Raw genomic sequence first — 19856 nt, forward strand, 5'->3', positions numbered from 1 at the left:
ATAGTTCAAGAAACGAAAAATGAAACAATCATATTTAGTGCTTCAAACGAAGTCTATTTGGAATACTATACCTACCTATACCTATAGGTATTCCTTATATAGGTATTCCTATAGGTAATCCTTTGCGGCTTCTTGCTGCATACACATAATAGGCCTAGAAAACACCGATCAATTTATGCCACATGTATCTGAAGCTATCTAATCTTCTATTCACATTGATTCGTCAATGACGCTTATGATAATGAGGATGGATTATTCGGTTCCACACTATTCAAATCATAGTTTATTTCTGAACACATTAACTACAGTATCGTTCACTGTACATATATGTTAAAGTTCAGAGAGAGTAGCTGATGCCTTTTTGTTTGATTCATTCAAATTGTAAAATTTCAAACGTCAACTTATATAGCACACTCATAACTGGATACTTTGCAAACACATTATAAACCAACTCATATTTTTTTCGGATTAGTCGGTTTTGTTCTGATGATCCTACACAGCACCACTGATTCCGGATTGAGTCTCAGCATTGAAAATGGGTGAGTCTGATAAGATTTTATTCATTCTTAAGTCATTTATACTTTATTTATCTATATTATACTTATATATTTTTAAAGTCTGATTCTTATTTGAAACTGAGTTGGATTACTGGATAAAAATCGAACTTCGAGCTACCAATAAATTTAAAATGTATATTTTAAAATCATTAATGTTCCTATATAGACCTACTTCTAGTTGCTTGTGTTAAATTTATGTTGATTCCCTAAACAGTGTAGGTTGCATATCAAAAAGGTAGTGCAGAACATTTTTTTCAAAATAATTAATCCATTACATCTCTCTATAAATTTAGTTCATGGAAATATTTCTGAGAATGTTGTGCATATTATTTCCACTTTAGACCTTGAACAAAAACATTTTACCAGTACAAAACTAATATATGATTGAAGAAATTTTTTTCAGCCCCAACGTTTCCTATCAATTTTACCATTATCAAATGTTTTGTTGATTTACCTTCAATTCAAAACATCCAAATTTCAATCAATTGCATATTTTAACCTGTGATATTTTTCTTTGTTTCAGTGAATAAACGTTTCTCAGCATTCTCTCGAAAATCTCTTCTGGTTAGATCAGTCCCAATTCTGTTGGCTGGATGTGTCCTTCTTTATTACATCTACTTGAAAACTACGATTGTGCATCAGCAGATATTTATTATTGATCATCAATCCAAATACTCAAATGGAAGCATCAATGGAAATGAGGAAACCATAGCCACTGGAACCTTTGGTGATCATAATCTTTTGGCAAAGAATGGGAATGTTTCAAGCTCCAATGAAAAGGGTCTTTGTCCCCTTGTTTCACCACATTTGAGTAAGTAAATCCAATTAATCCAACCAATTTTTTTCATGTAGAAGCTGATGAAGACTACTTTCTATAAAAACAGTAGAATTGAACAGTAGGTTATCAATATTGAATCATACAGTGTAAACAGATTAAACAATAATTTACAGCTAGACAAATAATAGCAATAGTTGTAGCTTATCCAGTAAATGTTTTAAGCTATTGTTGTATTGCTAGTCGTCTAGCTGCAATACTAATACCAAGAATCATTTTTCAACTCGTAATGAGGAATAGACTACTTTGAAATATTATTATTCTTTGATAAATTTATCACACGTCATAAGCTAGGATATAGAATAATGTCTTATAAAATATAGGCTATAACAATGTACCTACCTAGAATACATTTCTATTTCTATATGTATTCTAGGTACATTGGGATATAATATTTGGAAATAATCTGAATTAATGTTTCAATGAATTAAAAAAACACGCTTTCGAAGTGAAAAGCTTACTTTTTTGCAGTGACGATGTTGCGACCTATTATGGGTCATCTTCGGGCTGTGGAAACTTTATCCCCTCGAAAGTGTGTTTTTATCAAATTTGAGATTAATAGTGGAAAAGCATGGATACACAACACAGTAATGTTTCATTATTGAAGGAGGAGAATTCAAACCAACGCATGTTATACCAGAATCTATTTCCAATGTGGAGGATGAACTGAAAATGGTTGAAGCACTGCCAGCCTTGGGAGGCTCTTGGCAGCCCAACAATTGCACGGCAAGACATCATATAGCTATAATAGTTCCTTGCCACGACCGAGATGAGCATCTCAGAGCTCTGCTGAGGCACTTGCATCCATTCCTGCAACGCCAGCAGAACAGTTATGGCATATTTGTCGTTGATCAAAAAGGTAGGTACCAAAGTTTTCACTCAATTTTTTTCTGAAGATTGCATGTATACTTACTATATGCTACACCTCCAAACTGCTTTAGTCAACTGTGTAAGGATTTATTTGAAGGAATTCCTATCAAAATAATTATTGGAACACCTGCGAAATTGTTAAAATATAGCTAAATAAATAGAGTAATAGAGAGAACAATAAAAATCAAGAGAAATGAATAGCCTATAAATAAAATAAATAAAGAATTTATATGCCAAATGCTATAAATAATAATTCCACAAGAAATTATGAAATAGTCCTCATTCTATTCAAAATGTTAATAATGTCTTCAAGTTAATCAAATTTTTTTTTGCTAATAAGTTATATCTTAATAGATGTAAACCCTCAAATATTTAAAAAGTTAATAGAATAGAATAGGCTAGAACTTTATATGCACTTTTAAAATATAACAACAGAAAATGAAAATTATGCAACTCAAAAAGGTACCTAGTTAAAAAGAAACAAAATTAAAAAATCATTCTCGCAGTATATTTTCCTCTCTGCACACAAATTACAAAGTAAAAAACGTTCTGTAGGCATAGCCGAAGCCGTCAGCCGGGTTATTGATAAACTCGATCATATTTTAATTCGAATTAACACAATTCTCAATTAACTATATTTATGTCTTTATGTACACATTTTTTAACAAAATACTGAGAAACTTTCGGGTAGACAGAGCGTCAATGTGGCTGAATGATAACTCCAACACGACACTAATAAACTAGCAGTAACCTCCTGGGTTGGAGAACTCGCTCACGAACTGTTGTATTGATCTCTGAAATCCGCAGACTTGTAATTATACAGAGTTGGTGAGAATTATTATGGAAACAGCTAAATATTTCTTTTACAAGTATGATATAACAGAAGGTTCCATGGAGATCCTATTCGAATTGAAAAAACTACTTTCTTTCGCTTCAAAACTTTTGTCCGCAATCTTGGATCCTTCATATGAATCCAACTTCATTTCGAATTCAGCTTATTGATTTGAATCCAACTTCATTTTTTCAAATGGGAACATCTGGTCGTGCGATACAGTCATGATTTCGATACAGAATTTCAAAAGAAAATTTATGGCGAAACCCGCACATTGATATCTCAAACTGTTTCAATATTTAAAGATACTGATAAATGATACCAAAATGAAATAAATGAGTACCTAAATAGAAATAATCAAGTGTGAGTGAACACGCTTCTACTCACAAATTAAAAATTTGAACAAAGAAAATTTGTCAACGTCATAGCAATATATTAAGTACGTCATAGTTCTATTTAATAATACGGTAATAATACTGAGGGTGATATCCACATAAGCTCTTAGGCTTGTGCGTGGGTAATGAGTGAGAGGGATGATGATGAGAGATCACGAATACCTTTTAGGTAGTCGGACCGACGACTTATCGTCTCCTCCGAAAAACGTTACTATTACAAGTACGGTACCTAGTATTAATCTTTGAAAAATATAAAATCAAAACAAAACTATCCACTTTGTACATCTAGGCTATACACTGCATTAATAAATAATAAAAACATAACAAAGCAAAAAAAACGCTGATAATAATAATTACTTCTTTCAATAATGAAACTAATGAATGTTTTTATAAGTTGCATAATAATTAAAGCTTCAAACCCTTTCTAAGAAAATTAAAAATCTGGTGTGGCGTACTCACACAACTTTCCTTGCCGTTATGAAAATTTATCACCTGACGCTAGTGTTCCCACGTATCTCAAGTCTACTATTCAAAGATCCAAGCCAGCTGGTGACAGGACAATAAGGCTGGAGACACACAAAGATAGCTATCTCTTCATAGTGAATGATCTAATAGAATCAAAAGTTGCCAACAGTTTGTAATTGAAATAATAACATTTTCTCGAATTTCGAGCTTATTTTCAATTTTAGGTGAAAATTATACTGAACATTAATTGAAGAGATTTTCATGCTCAATCTTTTCCACTTGGAATTTTTTGTTTAAATTGTATCTAAAGCCTGATAATTGGGAATCTATAATTGAACTTTGCATAGATGGGGCGGAGGTCCTGAAATTTTTACAGACATGTGACTTGTGGCAGTTGATAGAGCTTATCAATGACTATTTTAAGTATGAATTTAATCAAAATCGTTGGAGCCGTTTTCTAGAAAATCGCAAAAACCCTGTTTTTGACAACATTTTCACCATTTTATCCACCATCTTGAATTGCATCAGATCGAAATTGTTCGTGTCGGATCCTTATATTGTACATATACACTCATACACACACACACACACACACACACACACACACACACACACCACACACACACACACCACACACACACACACACAACACACACACACACACACACACACACACACACACACACACACACACATACATACATACATACAGACCAATACCCAAAAACCACTTTTTTGGACTCAGGGGACCTTGAAACGTATAGAAATTTGGAAATTGGGGTACCTTAATTTTTTTCGGAAAGCAATACTTTCCTTACCTATGGTAATAGGGCAAGGAAAGTAAAAAATTAAAAATAGACGTTCTTTCAATACAGAAATGAAATTCTACCAAAATAGGTAAAATGACTTCTATCATACTCTAGGGACTTTCATAATACGAATACTCTATATTATACATAGGTGATGGAATAATCTCTAGTCAATGCTTTTCCCCCCTTTGTTTATTAAAATTGAACTCTGCAATTAACCCTCGCCTATACCTCAAGGCCTCTGACAAATATCCCACTAAGCTCGACTAACATTTTCCGTAAAGATAATCAATCACTGTCTCTTATCTATATATTGTCGCTTTTTCAGATATTTATTTCTCATTTCGTTCAATATAGAACAACAACTATAAAATGATAGGTATTTTCCGTTTCTCGGCTATTCAAAATAGAACAAATACCTATCAGCTCCTCTCTGTGCGGTCCATGATTTAGTGAGAATAATCCTCCTCTGGCTTTAAAACTCATCGCAATAACATTCCGTCTAGTTCCATCATTTATGCAATCTTTGGTCTTATCGTCAATTTCCAAAGCTGCATAAACCCTATGAAACTGTGACGGCTCTCGTCTTTCAAGCCATTTATCTTTGACTTTCGCTTTTATTTTTGTCAATGCCCGCTCCCACGTTGCCTCCCACCCCTGCCTGAAGTTCACTGCTCGCCAGTTGTCCGCTGTTATCGGCAGTTCAATATCCAACTCACCCAATATCCTTCTTCATTCGGCATACCAGCCACACTTATCTATTATATAAACCTACAATCTAACCCTAAATCTATTATCTGTTTCGATATATCGCTGCTCGATATCGGCTAACTGGCAGCTCAAATGAGATCAATACATTATGTAATATGAGTCTTTAACGTCTACAGCCACATCATGTTCTTCCTAGTCTCTAAATAGAAGATAATAATTATGATTTGGTCTATTAATAGGCAATCCAAACATTTTCTTCACGAGAACCTGATAAATAATTTTAGTTCTTCTCTCTCCTCATATCCGCATACCTGAGAAGTTACCAAGACAGCTCTACTTATGGATTCAAAAATTCCCCATTTTATCGATAGAGGTACTTCATCATTTGAATAGAATTTACGCCACACACTATTAATTATAAATCTGGATGCTGCATGACCATATTACCACTTCACTATCTATTTCTCCTAATCTCCCTCCTCTTCTGAAAATGGCTATTTTGGATTTTGTTATATTTACTGTGAGATTCAACCTCACACAATATGCCTTCAACTCATTTATCATTGATTGCAGCTTTCTAGGATTCTCAGACATCAAAACTACGTCATCAGCATATAACAGCGAATTGATTAGCTTCTCACCAACATTAGACCTCCACCAATAAACTCACTCAAGTCATTTGAAAAGAGCGTGAACAGCAACGGGGACAACACGCAACCTTGTTTTAATCCATTTTTAGTTACAAAATAATCTGTGAAATTTCCACATTACCCATGCCAGACGGTGGACATCGTAATTTGGTATAACTTCCGAAAATCGCTATAAATTTTGTTGACACACTCAGTTTGAAAAATAAAGCCACTCTGTCTACACTACAGTACGCTCCCTTGAAATCCACGAAGAAACAATACAGTTCATCCTAGGTCTACTCAAAGTCTTCATCACTATATTTATTATTGAATAGAAAAAATTTTTTGGCAATCAATCAATCTCTTTATTCAAGACATGTCTATTGTACATGAATGCGTCATCTCATTTAACAATACTTCTAATTCTTAAACATAAAACTAGGAAGATATAGAAAGAAACAATAACAAACAAGTTAGATACTGTATCCCTAATTCCCCCGGTAAAATTCTTCAAAACTATAAGTTTCTAACTCTATTAGGTACTTTATAAACTCGATTTTGAATCTTGCCCTATCCGTCTCGCTTCTGATGCTACTCTGGAGGTACCTCATAAATTTCAATCCCATATAAGCTAGACTTTGTTCAAATTTTTCTCTTTTATGTTCCATTACCATGAAATCATTTCTAAATATTGTATGGTGATTGTGAACATGATTTCCTATTGAATGAGTGTTCGTTATCTTTTATATGTAAAATTTTTCTGTAGATGTAAAGGCCATCAAACACAGTCATAAATCCTAGTTTCTTGAAATAAATTGAAATTGAATTGAATTTGAAAAGTAAATATTTTGCATCTATGAAAATAGTTTATGCTGTAAATCATTGTGAACGAATGATTGATAAACTTTTTCGTGGTTCTCTGATTAAAAAACTCTGTCTAGTGAACAGGAAACTAGGAATGCATGTTCTTACCACACTTCTTGCTCTAGAATCAGGTTTGGTTCTGAGCAGATCAGACAAGTGTTGATATGAAAACTTAATGAGATTTTAATGTGTCTTCAGTTTCAAAATACTCAACCATCTAACATTTTATTGCTGAGAATATGATACCCACAAAGCCACATGAGATCTATGCTTGGCTAATGCGGGTGATTGATTAGGGATTATAATTGCAAATCATTACCTTATGTTATAAAAGGCATACCTAAGGCAAACACTCATGAATGTTATGTTCTCCACAAACAAAAGTGATGAATTATTCATGAATTTGATCATGGAAATATTTTTTTGTAAAAGTAAAAAATTATGCATTTTTTCCAGAGGATGGACGACCATTCAATAAGGCTATGATAATGAATGCGGGCTTTGCTGAAGTGAATAAAACGGGTCAATTCAGTTGCTTTATTTTTCATGATGTCGACCTTCTTCCAGAAGATGATCGAAATTTGTATAGTTGTGCAGACCAGCCGCGTCACATTGGAATTGCTGTTGACAAATTGGGTTATCAGTAATACTTCACAGATATAATTATCTACTTTCCTATAAATTTATGACATATTAATAATAGATTTCAAACTAGAGTTTACACAATTACATAGCATCTGGCTGCCATTTCAAACAATATAATATGATAGTCAGGATTTGTCTCCTTATGCGTTAGCTTTACTGAACTCACGCTATACATTTCTGCCAATGTTATGACACCAAGTCTTGTTATATGCGTGTTGGAGATTAATTTTTTCTTTTTTGCTGCTGTATAATGTAACTTTATATTAGATTGAGTTACACCTTCAGTTTTGAGCTAATAACATTTATTTTTATCTATTTATTATTTTTTTGCAAGAGACTTATAACGTCACTTATTGCTGTCACTTGCTTATAACGTGAATTGAAATACGGTATATACTGTCAAGCCATATTTCAATATGATACTTAATAATGTGTGAGTGCATTATATATATATGTTATATTATATATATATATATATATATACAGGGTGATTCATAATTATGGTAAAATAATTTGATACGTGATAGTAGAGGTGAAAATAAGAAAAAAGGTTCCTATAAACATATATCCATAAACGCTTCATTAGCGAGCTATACAGAGTGAAAGATTTCGCCTGGAATTCAGTTCCTCTGGTGAAATACACCGATGCTGAATTGGTTGGGGACTAGTTTTTGAAAAACTTATGCTGGATTCATATGAAAAAATAACTGAAAAATTGAATAAAACTAGTCTGGAAGCTGTAGTGTGAGTAGTTTTTGAGAAAAAAGTTGAAATATGCAAAAAATTCAAGTAGGAAAACACAGACTTCTACGTTTAATGCCCAATAACTTTCTTTAATGACCAGTAAACAAATAATTTTTTGCAATAAAAATTGTGGAGAATTCAATTCTGAAAAGAATTATGTAAGCTGTGTAAACTAAATTTGGATAAAAGTTGTATAAAATGTATTCGTATGTAGTACATTACACCACAAAATTTGCTGTTTTATGAGGAGAGAACTAATAACTCATAGGTTGTAGCTGATTGCAAATAGAACATTGATTTTAAGAACAGCTGTACCAAAACAGCTGATTTATTTTGTTTTAAATGAAAAAATATTTAAAAGAAATTATCAGCTGAAAATTATTTTCAGAAATATTTTAGCTCACTGTTGAACAAAAAAACACACTGTAAGTTAGGCCTACTGTAGCCGCGCTGTGTTTTTTGTTAACCTATTAACCAGTTATTTATAACCATTTCACTTTGCTTTTGTGTTAAGTGTTAACTTTTTAAAAAATGGCAGGTAATTTTAGACATTATTCATACTCCGAATTAGCTGACATGCATTTAATGTATGGAATGGGACACTACTGTAATAGTACTGAAGCAAGACGTTTGTATCAAGAGAACTTTCCTTACCGAGTATGTCAAAGTTCAAGGTTTTTTGCCACTATTCATCAACGTCTGTCTGAGACAGATTCTCTGATATCCAAAGAGCACATTTATGCAGGCAGACCCCGATCTACTAAGACTGTTGAGTTAGAAGAACAAGTTCTTAATGAAATTTATGAACATCCCGAGAAGAACACAAGAAAATTGTCAGTGCAGTTAAATGTCAATCAATCTATTATTTGGAGGATACTAAAAGAGCAACAATTACATCCATACCACCTCCAGAAAGTTCATACTCTATTGCCAAGAGACTGTATTCCACGTGCTGGTATTTGCCGATCAGTTTTCAGTAAACATTTGGGCAGGAATCATAGGAGATCATCTACTTCTTCGAGCTTCCTCCCAGGCTTAATGGCATAATCTACTAGTCTTTTGGTATAAGTTTAATGTCATTTAGATATGCTACTTTCATATAAAAAAAAACTTTTCATAAAAAACCGAATATTTTATTTGCAATCAGCTTCAACTTATCAGTTATTAGTTCTCTCCTCATTAAACAGCAAATTTTTGTGAAATTTTTTGAAAAATTATGCTTACTGGTCTTTAAAGAAAGTTATTGGGCATAAAACGTAGAAGTCTGTGTTTTTCTACTTGAATTTTTTGCATATTTCAACTTTTTTCTCAAAAACTACTCACACTACAGCTTCCAGACTAGTTTTATTCAGTTTTTCAGAAATTTTTCCATATGAATCCAGCATAAATTTTTCAAAAACTAGTCCCCAAACAATTCAGCATCGGTGTATTTCACCAGAGGAACTGAATTCCGGGCGAAATCTTTCACTCTGTATAGCTCGCTAATTAAGCGTTTATGGATATATGTTTATAAGTACTTTTTTTCTTATTTTCACCTCTAATATAACGTATTAAATTATTTTACCATAATTATGAATCACCCTAAGCTGCGTTTACACCGGAGTTAATAACACAAGTTTTTAACATTTTTGTTATCAACTGATGTTAATTACAAAAGTTAATAGCATCATGTTGAGTTGCGTTTACACCGGAGTTGATGACATGGGTTATTAATTCTCATGAAAGAAGTTGATAACTCGTGTTTTCAACAGAAAATTCGTTGTTATTAACAAGATTTATGTTATCCATCGAGAGTCGGTAACTTTTGTTGACCGAGCGAAGTGAGGTCTAAGATTCAAGTCGACGGTTTGGCATTTCTCTTAAAGTTTAAATGTTTATATGTTGCGCATTTACAGCGAATATAGATTTCCATGTAAATTTGACAGGTATGTTCCTTTTTTAATTGCGCGTCGACATTTTGGAAATTTTGCATTTCAAGGATAATATAAAAGGAAAAATCTGGTGTGGTACACTCACACAACTTTCCTTGCTCATATTTGAAACTACGATCAGACTTCTGTATTTATGTGTATGTATAATTGTTTTCAGAGTACTTTTTCTTTGTGTGAATAATTGTGAAATTCGATGATTTTTTTAGTTGTCATTTTTTTCAAGTCGTCAAAACAGCTGTTCTACAGATGAAATATCTCGACTATGTGTTCTTTTTATGAACTGCGCTACCTACCTAACTCATGCACGAGAAGGAGGTTACTAAGTCCATTTCCCAATGATGGGGTGGACCCCCCATTGGTTTCCCAGAAAGGAGACTCATGCCAGTTGATAGAGCTGATAAATAACTATACAGGGTATGAATTTGAAAAAATCGGTCAAGTTATTTTTGAGAAAATCGTGAAAAACATGTTTTTTTAGTAATTATTCGCCATTTTTCTCGAGAATATTATTCGCCATTTTTCTCGAGAATATTACGGAGCTCCAGCAATTTTCCCAGGAAAAAAACTCATGTTATTTGATAGGGCTTATGAATAGCTATCCATGGTTTAAATTTGAAGAAAATCGTTAAAGCCGTTTTCGAGAAAACCGTGAAAAACATGGTTTTTTAGTCATTATCCGCCATTTTTCTCAAGAATATTACGGAGCTCCTGAAATTTTCCCAGAAATGAGACTCATGTCAGTTGATAGGGCTTATAAATAGGTATCCATGGTATAAATTTGAAGAAAATCGTTAGAGCCGTTTTCGAGAAAAACGTGAAAAACATGGTTTTTTAGTAATTATCCGCCATTTTTTCCGCCATCTTGAATTGGATTTTATTGAATTTCTTATGGTCGGATCCTCATGGTATAAGGACCTTAAGTTTAAAATTTCAAGTAAATCGGTTAATTAGGAATGGAGTTATCGTGTTCACAGACATACACACATACACACAAACACACACACATACACACACACAGACCAACACCCAAAAATCATTTTTTTGGACTCAGGGGACCTTGAAACGTATAGAAAACATGAAATTACGGTACCTTAATTTTTTTTGGAAAGCAATACTTTCCTTACCTATGGTAATAGGGCAAGGAAAGTAAAAAGGAGCCTCCTTCATACGTCAATAATAATAATAATAAGCTTTATTGACATTCTAAATAGAACAAAAGCCTCTCATATGAGGTAATGATATTTTGTGCTGGCAGCTTGACAGTAACTTCAATAACTATTTACAAATTTACAATTTCTTGATGATTTTCTCCCATCTCTTTCTGTCCCTGGCTATTGTCGGCCACATATCTCCAACTCTTTGGGTGAGCTCGTCTCTCCATCGGCACGCTGGACTCCCCCATCTCCCTCTGGCCCGATCTCGTGGTATCCACTCCGTGCATATTTTCGCCCATCGCTCTGCTGTCATCCTTGCCACATGGCCGGCCCATCTCCATTTTATCAGGTGAGCTTCTTTTTGTAGGTATTTCACCTTCACCTGCTTCAGTAAGTCTGTGTTTCGTCTTCTATGATGCAGTCGTAGTCCCAAAATACTCCTTATCATCTTCGTCTGCGTTCTCTCCAATCTCTTGTCTGATTGAGCCGTCAGGGACCAAGTCTGAGCACCATATAATATAGCTGGATAAACACATTTCAGAAGCAATTTGGCTTTCAATTCATTCGAAAAGTCGCCCTTGAATATCTTCTTCAGTGCCCAATATTTTTTCCAACCCTTGTTTATCCTCAAACTCACGTCCTTTCCCGTTCGGTTCTCAAAAGAAAGCAGTTGGCCCAAGTACTCATACTCATTGACATATTCTATTCTACCACCTGTAACATCAATTCTTTCCGTGTCTGAATTCGTCATTACTCTTGTTTTGCCTGCATTCAGACACAGACCAATTTTCTTGCTGGCTTCTATAAGTTCATCAAACATTTCTTTCATCTCTTCCGCACTTTTTGCCAATAACATCACATCATCTGCAAATCTTAAGTTGGTTAGTTGATAGCCATTTATGCACAAGCCTTTGCTCTCCTAACTTAAACGGCGAAAAGCATAGTCCAAGCAGCAATTGAAGATGATTGGTGACAATGGACATCCTTGCTTGAGTCCTTTCCTCACTCTAATACTCCTTCCTCTTCGCTCCAACTCGATGTACATTTCATTATCCTCATACAAGCTTTTCAATACTTCAATGTTTTCCACTTCAACACCCGACTCCTCCAGCGCATTCCAAATTTCGCAGTGCTTAAGGCTATCGAATGCTTTGTGGAAATCTACAAATCCTATGTACAAAGGCATCTTATACTCATTGCTCTTCTCAATTATTTGGTTTGCAGCTTGTAATTGATCCGCTGTAGAGTAACCTGATCTAAATCCGGCCTGTTCTGAGGGGTGGTTTTCGTAGATCTTGTTGATTATCCTGTTCTTGATTATGCTGGCGAATATCTTGTACAGAGCCGAGGTTAGAGTGATTGGCCTATAATTTTTAATATCCGAGCGAGATCCTTTTTTGAATAGAATTATTACTTTGCTTCTTTTCCAGGCTGAGGGCACTCGTTTCTCTTCCAGTATTTTGTTGAAAAGTAATTTTATAGTGCTCATTAACACATCCAACCCGGAGATTATCACTTCGTTTGTAATGTCATCATCTCCAGGCGCCTTGTTCTTTTTCAGTTGCTTGATGGCTTGTTTTATTTCCTGCTCCAATATATCTGGCACTCGAAGTTCTGGCTCCTCTTCTCTAGTGTTCCTTCTTTCTGTCTGATGATCCATTCCATTTCCTTCTTCATAGAGCTTCTCATAGAACAATGTAACTTGTTCTAATATCCTCCCTCTTTCCGTTGTTGATGTTCCATCTTCTGTGTCCAACTTTGGTATCCATCTCTTCTTAACACTGCTTATTAGTTCATGGATGCTTTTTGTAGACTCTGAAGTGGCCATTATTGTTCTAATTACATTCTCCTCGTAATTCTTCATTTCCTTCCTTATTCTTTTCCGAGCTTCTTTTCTGAGATCTTGATGTTTCCTCTTTTCTTCTTCTGATTTGTTCAAAATTCTATTCAATCTTTCTCGCTCTTCGATCAACTGCTTTGTCTCTTCAGATAATTTATTTATTTTAATGATCACACACATGTTTCAATTCAAATTTGAAGACATTTTTTTGCTTTTTATTCCGGCTGTTATATCATATGAATAGTCTCGTCAAATGAAATCATATGGAACTCAATATTATATTGATAACAAGATCTTGTTAATAACAAGGAATTTTCTGTTTGAAACATGAGTTACCGTATTAACTTTTGTCAAGAAAAAAATTTTGACGATTCAGTCAAGTGATCAATAACTTTTTGTTAATAACTCGTGTTATTAGGTGTAAACACAGCTTTATATTATTTTATTACTACTCTATTTTCATTCATTTTGTATAGGCCTATTTGATGTAGGCCTATAGTATTTTATATTCTTAAAACGTATGTATTCAGGGCTACTTATTTTTATTTATAAAATAACATTATATAAACATAGCACTCTTTTTTTGGGAAGTTTTTTTTATATACAATAACAGTATAAAAACACAAATTAAACTATAGTGAGGTCCACGTATTAATGGCAGTGTAGGAAGATAGGACAAAAGGGTTGCCAGATCTCAGCCTTTTGCCACCCAAACAGCTGATACTGGTACGGTATATCTGATGAATTAAACTGTTCATTATTGTTGAAAAAGTTATTGAGTTTGTATCACTGCGCTACACGGTTAGTTGAGTGAATGGATTGCTCCGTAAGTTTTTGACAAATTAAGTATGTTAAGTTGAAAAACGAATTTATAAAGTGTGTTATCGTAGTTCAAGTACAAATTGTGATACCATTCCTGAACATCCAAGTTTCAAAAATCGTAAGTAGTTACCATAGTTTTGTTGAAAGCATAAACATTCTCCACAGAGACGCCATTTTCCCGACGCTGGAATTCTATTATATATCAACGACAGCAGCTATTTTTAGCGTAGTCAGAGATAAGGAGTCTAGTGCAGGTGACCATGACAGCGAACTAGGCAGTGACAGCAAGTCGATTTCGCCGGCTAGTATCGAAGTGTCATGCAGTGGATCGATTGTTGACATCGGAATCAATTTCTACTCAAGTATCACTTCATCTTCATCCAAGTCTGGGTTGTAACGGCTCGACCCTCAGGAGAGGGCGGCGTAATTGAGTGTTGTGCATCTTTAGTCCAACAATTCCGTTGGATCGGCAGCTCATCCCCAGATAGGACTGAGGTGTAGTCGGTAATTAGCATAAATTTTGTCGATGGAGTTTTCATAAGTCAAGTATAGTAATTTATTACCGTAACTAACAAACTGCTGTATGCAATGACTCAATTGAGGATAAATTAGATCAAATTCTAGGAAAACTACAGAAGCTAGATGATTTGGATGAGAAGGTCGACAAATTGAATAGTTCTCTTCGAAAAGGAATAGATGAGATTAAAGTTGAAATCTCCCGCCTAAAGCAAGAAAGTTCGAATAAGGACAGACGAAATGAAGGAAGAGATAGGAAGTTTAACTTGTTGCTTTTCGGTGTTGGAAGTAAAGAGCTTTTCACTATGAATCAAAAAGTAATAAACATTTTGCGGTTTCTGGTTCCTGATTTCAATGGGAATTTCATCAGAGAATTGTGGAAAACAAACAGGAATAAGGAGAACTCACCTATTATTGTGAAATTCAATTCACTCATAACGAAGAACACGATATTGAGAGGAAAAAGAAAGCTTCAAGAAAAACAAGAATTTAAGAATATTCAAATCAAGGAGGACTTTTCAGTTGAGACTAGGGCTATCAGAAAGGAATTATTCCCACACCTTTTGAGTTTAAAAAAAGAAGGAAGGAAAGTTTTCATGATTGGAGATAAGTTGAAGGTTGATGGTATCCTTCTTTCCCTGGAGGAATTGCAAAAGCAAGAGTCAAACTCCTCTAAGCGAGCGAGAAGTGAAGAGGTATCACCGAGTCCAAAACAAGGAGAATGCATGGAATTCCATGATCGTCAGACAAAGAAGAAGGGGAAAAAGTCCAATGAAAACAGCCTTGAAAGATTCCTAACAAAGAATATTGATAAAACTAAAGAAGAAGACCGTCAAAACGAGCAATCGGAAGCAAAACGCAAGGAGGATTCAAGATCAGAAGAAACAAAAAAACAGGATGAATAGGAAAATGTGGAAACCAGGCTACCAACCAACAAAAACAAGAGGACAATATCTAAAGTAAGGAATTCAGGACTTAGTTATTCCCCAGAACGACTGGTCATTAAGGGGAAACAAGACCAAAACCTCCCAGGTTTAATTATAGGCACACTCAATGTAAGAACACTCAAGACAGAAGATTGACTCATCGAACTAGAGGAAGCATTTAAGGAATCTAGCATTGATATCCCTGGTATAGCAGAAGTAAGGAGACACTCCAAAAAAATAATTGAAAGCTTTCATTTTCTACCATTTTGGTGAAACACCAGGTCATAAAGGTGTTGGATTCCTTGTTAGAGAGGAGTTGAAGACGAAAATCGTAGAGTTCAAAGGTATATCCGAAAGAATAGCATTGCTGAAGTTGAAAACTCAGGGAAAACTGTTACATATTTACCAAGTTTATGCTCCTACTTCAATGGCTGAGGAAGCTGAGCACTAATCATTTTACAATTCACTCACCGCAGCTCTAAGCAGGGAAAGAAACAATTGGAAACATATAACTTTGATTATTGGTGACTTCAACAGTCAGATGGGAAAGCAGGAAGAGGGTGAGAGGCTTACAGTAGGGAAATATGGCTATGGGACAAGGAACGAAGCTGGACAAAGACTGGTGGATTTCTGTCAAGAGCAAGGATTAAGAATAGTTAATACATTCTTCAAGAAACGAGCTGGTAAGAAGTGGACTTGGATTTCACCAAATCAATTGTTTAAAAATGAAATAGATTATGTGCTGACTAGGCACAATGGAATTGTGAAGCAGTTTGAGGTTTCAGGGAGTCTGAAATTTTATACAGATCACAGACTCATATCCATTGAATTGACAAAAGATTGCTTCAAAAGGAGGCCAAAAAGAGAATGGAATGAAGAAGTAGTAGGGAATATTTTCAAAGCAAATGAACAAGGACAATTTGAATTAGAATTCCAGAATTGGCGTGAACAAAGAGGTGCATGTCTGCAAGAGAGCTACAATAGATTGGAAAGCATAATAAAAAGTGCTTTTGAACCTATAATAAGTACAAAGATGAGGAAAATAACCAATGAAACTAAAGAATTGATTGTTAAAAGAGAAGAAATGAAGAAAAACAACAAAAGTTTCCATGAATGAATTGAGTTTAATATGCTTTGCAAATTAGCAAGATACCATATTAGAAAGGATATTAGGACATTATTTGAAGACAGAATTATAAAAAATGTATTGGACACCAGTGGATTAACAAAGAAATTGAGAAAACAATTGTTTGACGGTAAAGAATGGAAAGATAGACTTGGCAGGATTGTAAGGAATAGGAATAGTTATTTGTGCAACTAGTGCGCAAAGTGACAGTTTGCTGCACCTAAAGAAACGTTTACGCCCAAGCCGTAGGCGAGGGCGGAATGGTTTCTTGAGTGCAGCAGAGGAACTTTGCGCACGTATTTCACATTAAGTTTTTCCTACAGTTACCATTGAATATGAAAAGTGGGTAAAATGAAACTAAAGAAAACTATTCAAACCATTGAATATGAAAAGTGGGTAAAATTGCCTGAAATGCATCAAATGTTTTTCTGTGTAATTTTATTATTGATAAAAACCTTAATCCTGAAATCCTAAAGTCCTAGTTGTCCTTGGTTATAATATATAATGAATAATAATTAGCGTGTTGTGCTTCGTTGCACCTCTGCTCACAATAGCAGCCCAGTCACTGTTACCAACTTCATTTTGATTTTGCTGCACTGTTGCTCCATATAACCTACTAAGTATTTTGCATTGCCATGTTGCAAATCTGGAGTGCAGAAAAATTTTTCCCGCACTAGAGCAGAAAATTGATTCTTTGCGTTCTGTAATCAGTGCAGCAATGGCCACTTTTCAACGTAACTGTAGGAAAAGGTATTTCTGAAAATGCTACTGAATTCTTCAGAGAGCTATGTCATAATATGAAGTTATCGATAATGTAATATCGATAGTCGATGTATTGATCGAGAGTTGTAACAAGTCGATACTGCTACTTCTTCAACCTGATCATGAGTTGTATAGTTGTATTTGCTTCGTGCATAATATTCATTTAATAAATACTTTGTGTATAAACTTTGTGAATAACGAACCAACAAACATAACATGGCACAGTCGATTATGTTTGATGACAAAGATGAACCTGTTAAAATCGCGATCTTACTACATTGCATCGGAGAAGAAGCATTGCAAAAATACAATACTTTTCAACTTAGTGAAGCAGATAAGAAATCGTACAAGAGACATTTGGAGCTTTTCAAAAATTATTTCATTCCGCGCAGCAATGAATCAGTTGAAAGAAATATTTTCTTCTCAAGAACCCAAAATAGTCATGAATCTTTTGATGATTTCTACACATCATTGAGGAAACTAAGTGCATCCTGTGGTTTCGGTAATATGCTGGAGAGTTTATTGAAAGACAGAATTATTGGTGGACTAAACAATAAAAACTTGCAGGATAAACTTCTACGTGAAGAAGACCTCACACTCGAAAAATGTGTCAAAATGTGTCGTACAGCAGAGCTGGCCAATGAACAGTTGAAGACTCTAAACGAACATGCAACCACGATCAACGTTGTGAATCGGGAGGAAAATAAAAACTATAATCCTAACCAAAATCGTTCAGAACAAGTGCAACACAAGTTCCAGCAACGTGATCCAGTCAACCGAAATTACCAACCAGTTCAACCTACAAGAGATGGCTTCAAGGCAAGAAATCAACGCAATTGTCGCAATATTATTAAGGATTGCAGCCGATGTGGACAAGATCATGCTGAACGGAATCGCCCTGCTTTTAATAGACAGTGTGCGATATGCAAACGGCGAGGCCATTATGCAGTAAAATGTAGAAGTAAGAAACAAAATGTTAGTCTGGTGAGTACAAAATCTGACAATTCAAACAATTTATTTTGTGGAACTCTAACCTTCTGTAAGGGAAAAGATTGGTATGCATCTATCACAATAAATGACAATAAAAAGGTTAATTCCAAATTAGACACGGGAGCTCAATGTAATTGCCTTCCGCAGTCAGAGTACAAAAAATTAAAGGGAATTCCAATTAGTAAGTCAAATAATATCCTATTCAACTATGATAATTCAAAAATAAAAGTCCTTGGTGAATGTGAAGTACCTTGTAAAACTGAAAATAATGTAAAGAAATCATTACTTTTCCAAATAGTAGACATTAGAGCACCTCCTATTCTAGGTAGAGAAGGTTGTGAGGAACTAAATTTAATTAAGAGAATGGATACAGTGTCAACAACAAAAAATAGTATAATTGAACAAAATAAAGATATCTTTGAAGGGCTAGGTGAAATTAAAGATTTTGAATGTAAATTGAATCTGAAAGATGATGCTACTCCTAAAGTTGAAGCTACTAGGAAAGTTCCAGTATATTTAGAAGAAAAATTCAAACAGGAATTAGATAAAATGCTAGATGCTAAAATAATCAGAGAAGTACCTAACTGAGCCTACTGAGTGGGTAAATAGTATTGTCTTGGTGAAAAACCCCAATAATGAAATTCGTATTTGTCTTGATCCACAGAATTTAAATAAAAATTTATTGCGAGAACATTTCTACTTACCAACATTTGAAGAATTAGCTAGGAAATTAGGTGGATGTACAATGTTTAGTACATTAGATGCTAATCAGGCATTTTACCAATTGAAACTTAGTGATGAAAGTAGTAAATATACAACATTCAATTCAGAATATTGTAGATTCTGTTTTTTGAGAATGCCTTATGGAGTATCTGTAGCATCAGAAGTGTTTCATAGATGTTTTTCTAAAATATTTGGTGATATTCCTGGTGTATCCATTTTCATTGATGATTTGATTATCTATGCCAAATCTGAGCAAGAACATGATAAAATATTGCAAGTTGTATTGCAAAAAGCTCGAGACTATAATGTAACATTCAATCCAAACAAATGTAAATTTAAATTGCAACAAGTAAATTACATGGGGCACTTAATATCAAAAGATGGTGTGAAAATAGATGATAGGAAAATTAAGGCTATTATTGAAATGAAAAAACCAACTAATGTGAATTCTTTGGAAACATTTTTGGGTATGATAACCTATATTTCCAAATTTATCCCGAATTTGTCAAAAAAACTTCAATTTTGAGAAAATTACTGAAAAAAGATGTTATCTGGCATTGGAATTCTGAGCATGACAAAGCATATGATGAGTTGATAAGCATATCGACTAGTAAACCTGTTCTGCAATTTTTTGATCCAAATAAAGAAATTGTATCATCTGTAGACGCATGTAAGGATGGATTAGGTTGTGTTTTACTTCAAAATAATTT

At 34.3% G+C, this 19856-nt stretch overlaps 1 protein-coding gene across 2 annotated transcripts in view; it reads left to right on the forward strand.

Moving 5' to 3' along the window:
* The first annotated feature begins 236 nt into the window (after positions 1–236).
* The window catches only part of LOC120348836 (beta-1,4-galactosyltransferase 4-like), a 48584-nt gene continuing 28964 nt past the window's right edge, over positions 237–19856 (forward strand). Inside the window, exons 1-4 of one of the 2 annotated variants that reach the window (XM_039425258.1) lie at positions 237–539; positions 1081–1368; positions 2000–2251; positions 7424–7610. In XM_039425258.1, coding sequence (XP_039281192.1) covers positions 536–539; positions 1081–1368; positions 2000–2251; positions 7424–7610 — 731 coding nt within the window. In that variant the 5' untranslated portion in view covers positions 237–535. The remainder of the gene's footprint in view (positions 540–1080; positions 1369–1999; positions 2252–7423; positions 7611–19856) is intronic. The other variant, XM_039425257.1, reaches the window with a different exon arrangement.

Source organism: Nilaparvata lugens, chromosome 3, assembly GCF_014356525.2.
Source record: "Nilaparvata lugens isolate BPH chromosome 3, ASM1435652v1, whole genome shotgun sequence".
Classification (NCBI taxonomy): Eukaryota; Metazoa; Arthropoda; class Insecta; order Hemiptera; family Delphacidae; genus Nilaparvata; species Nilaparvata lugens.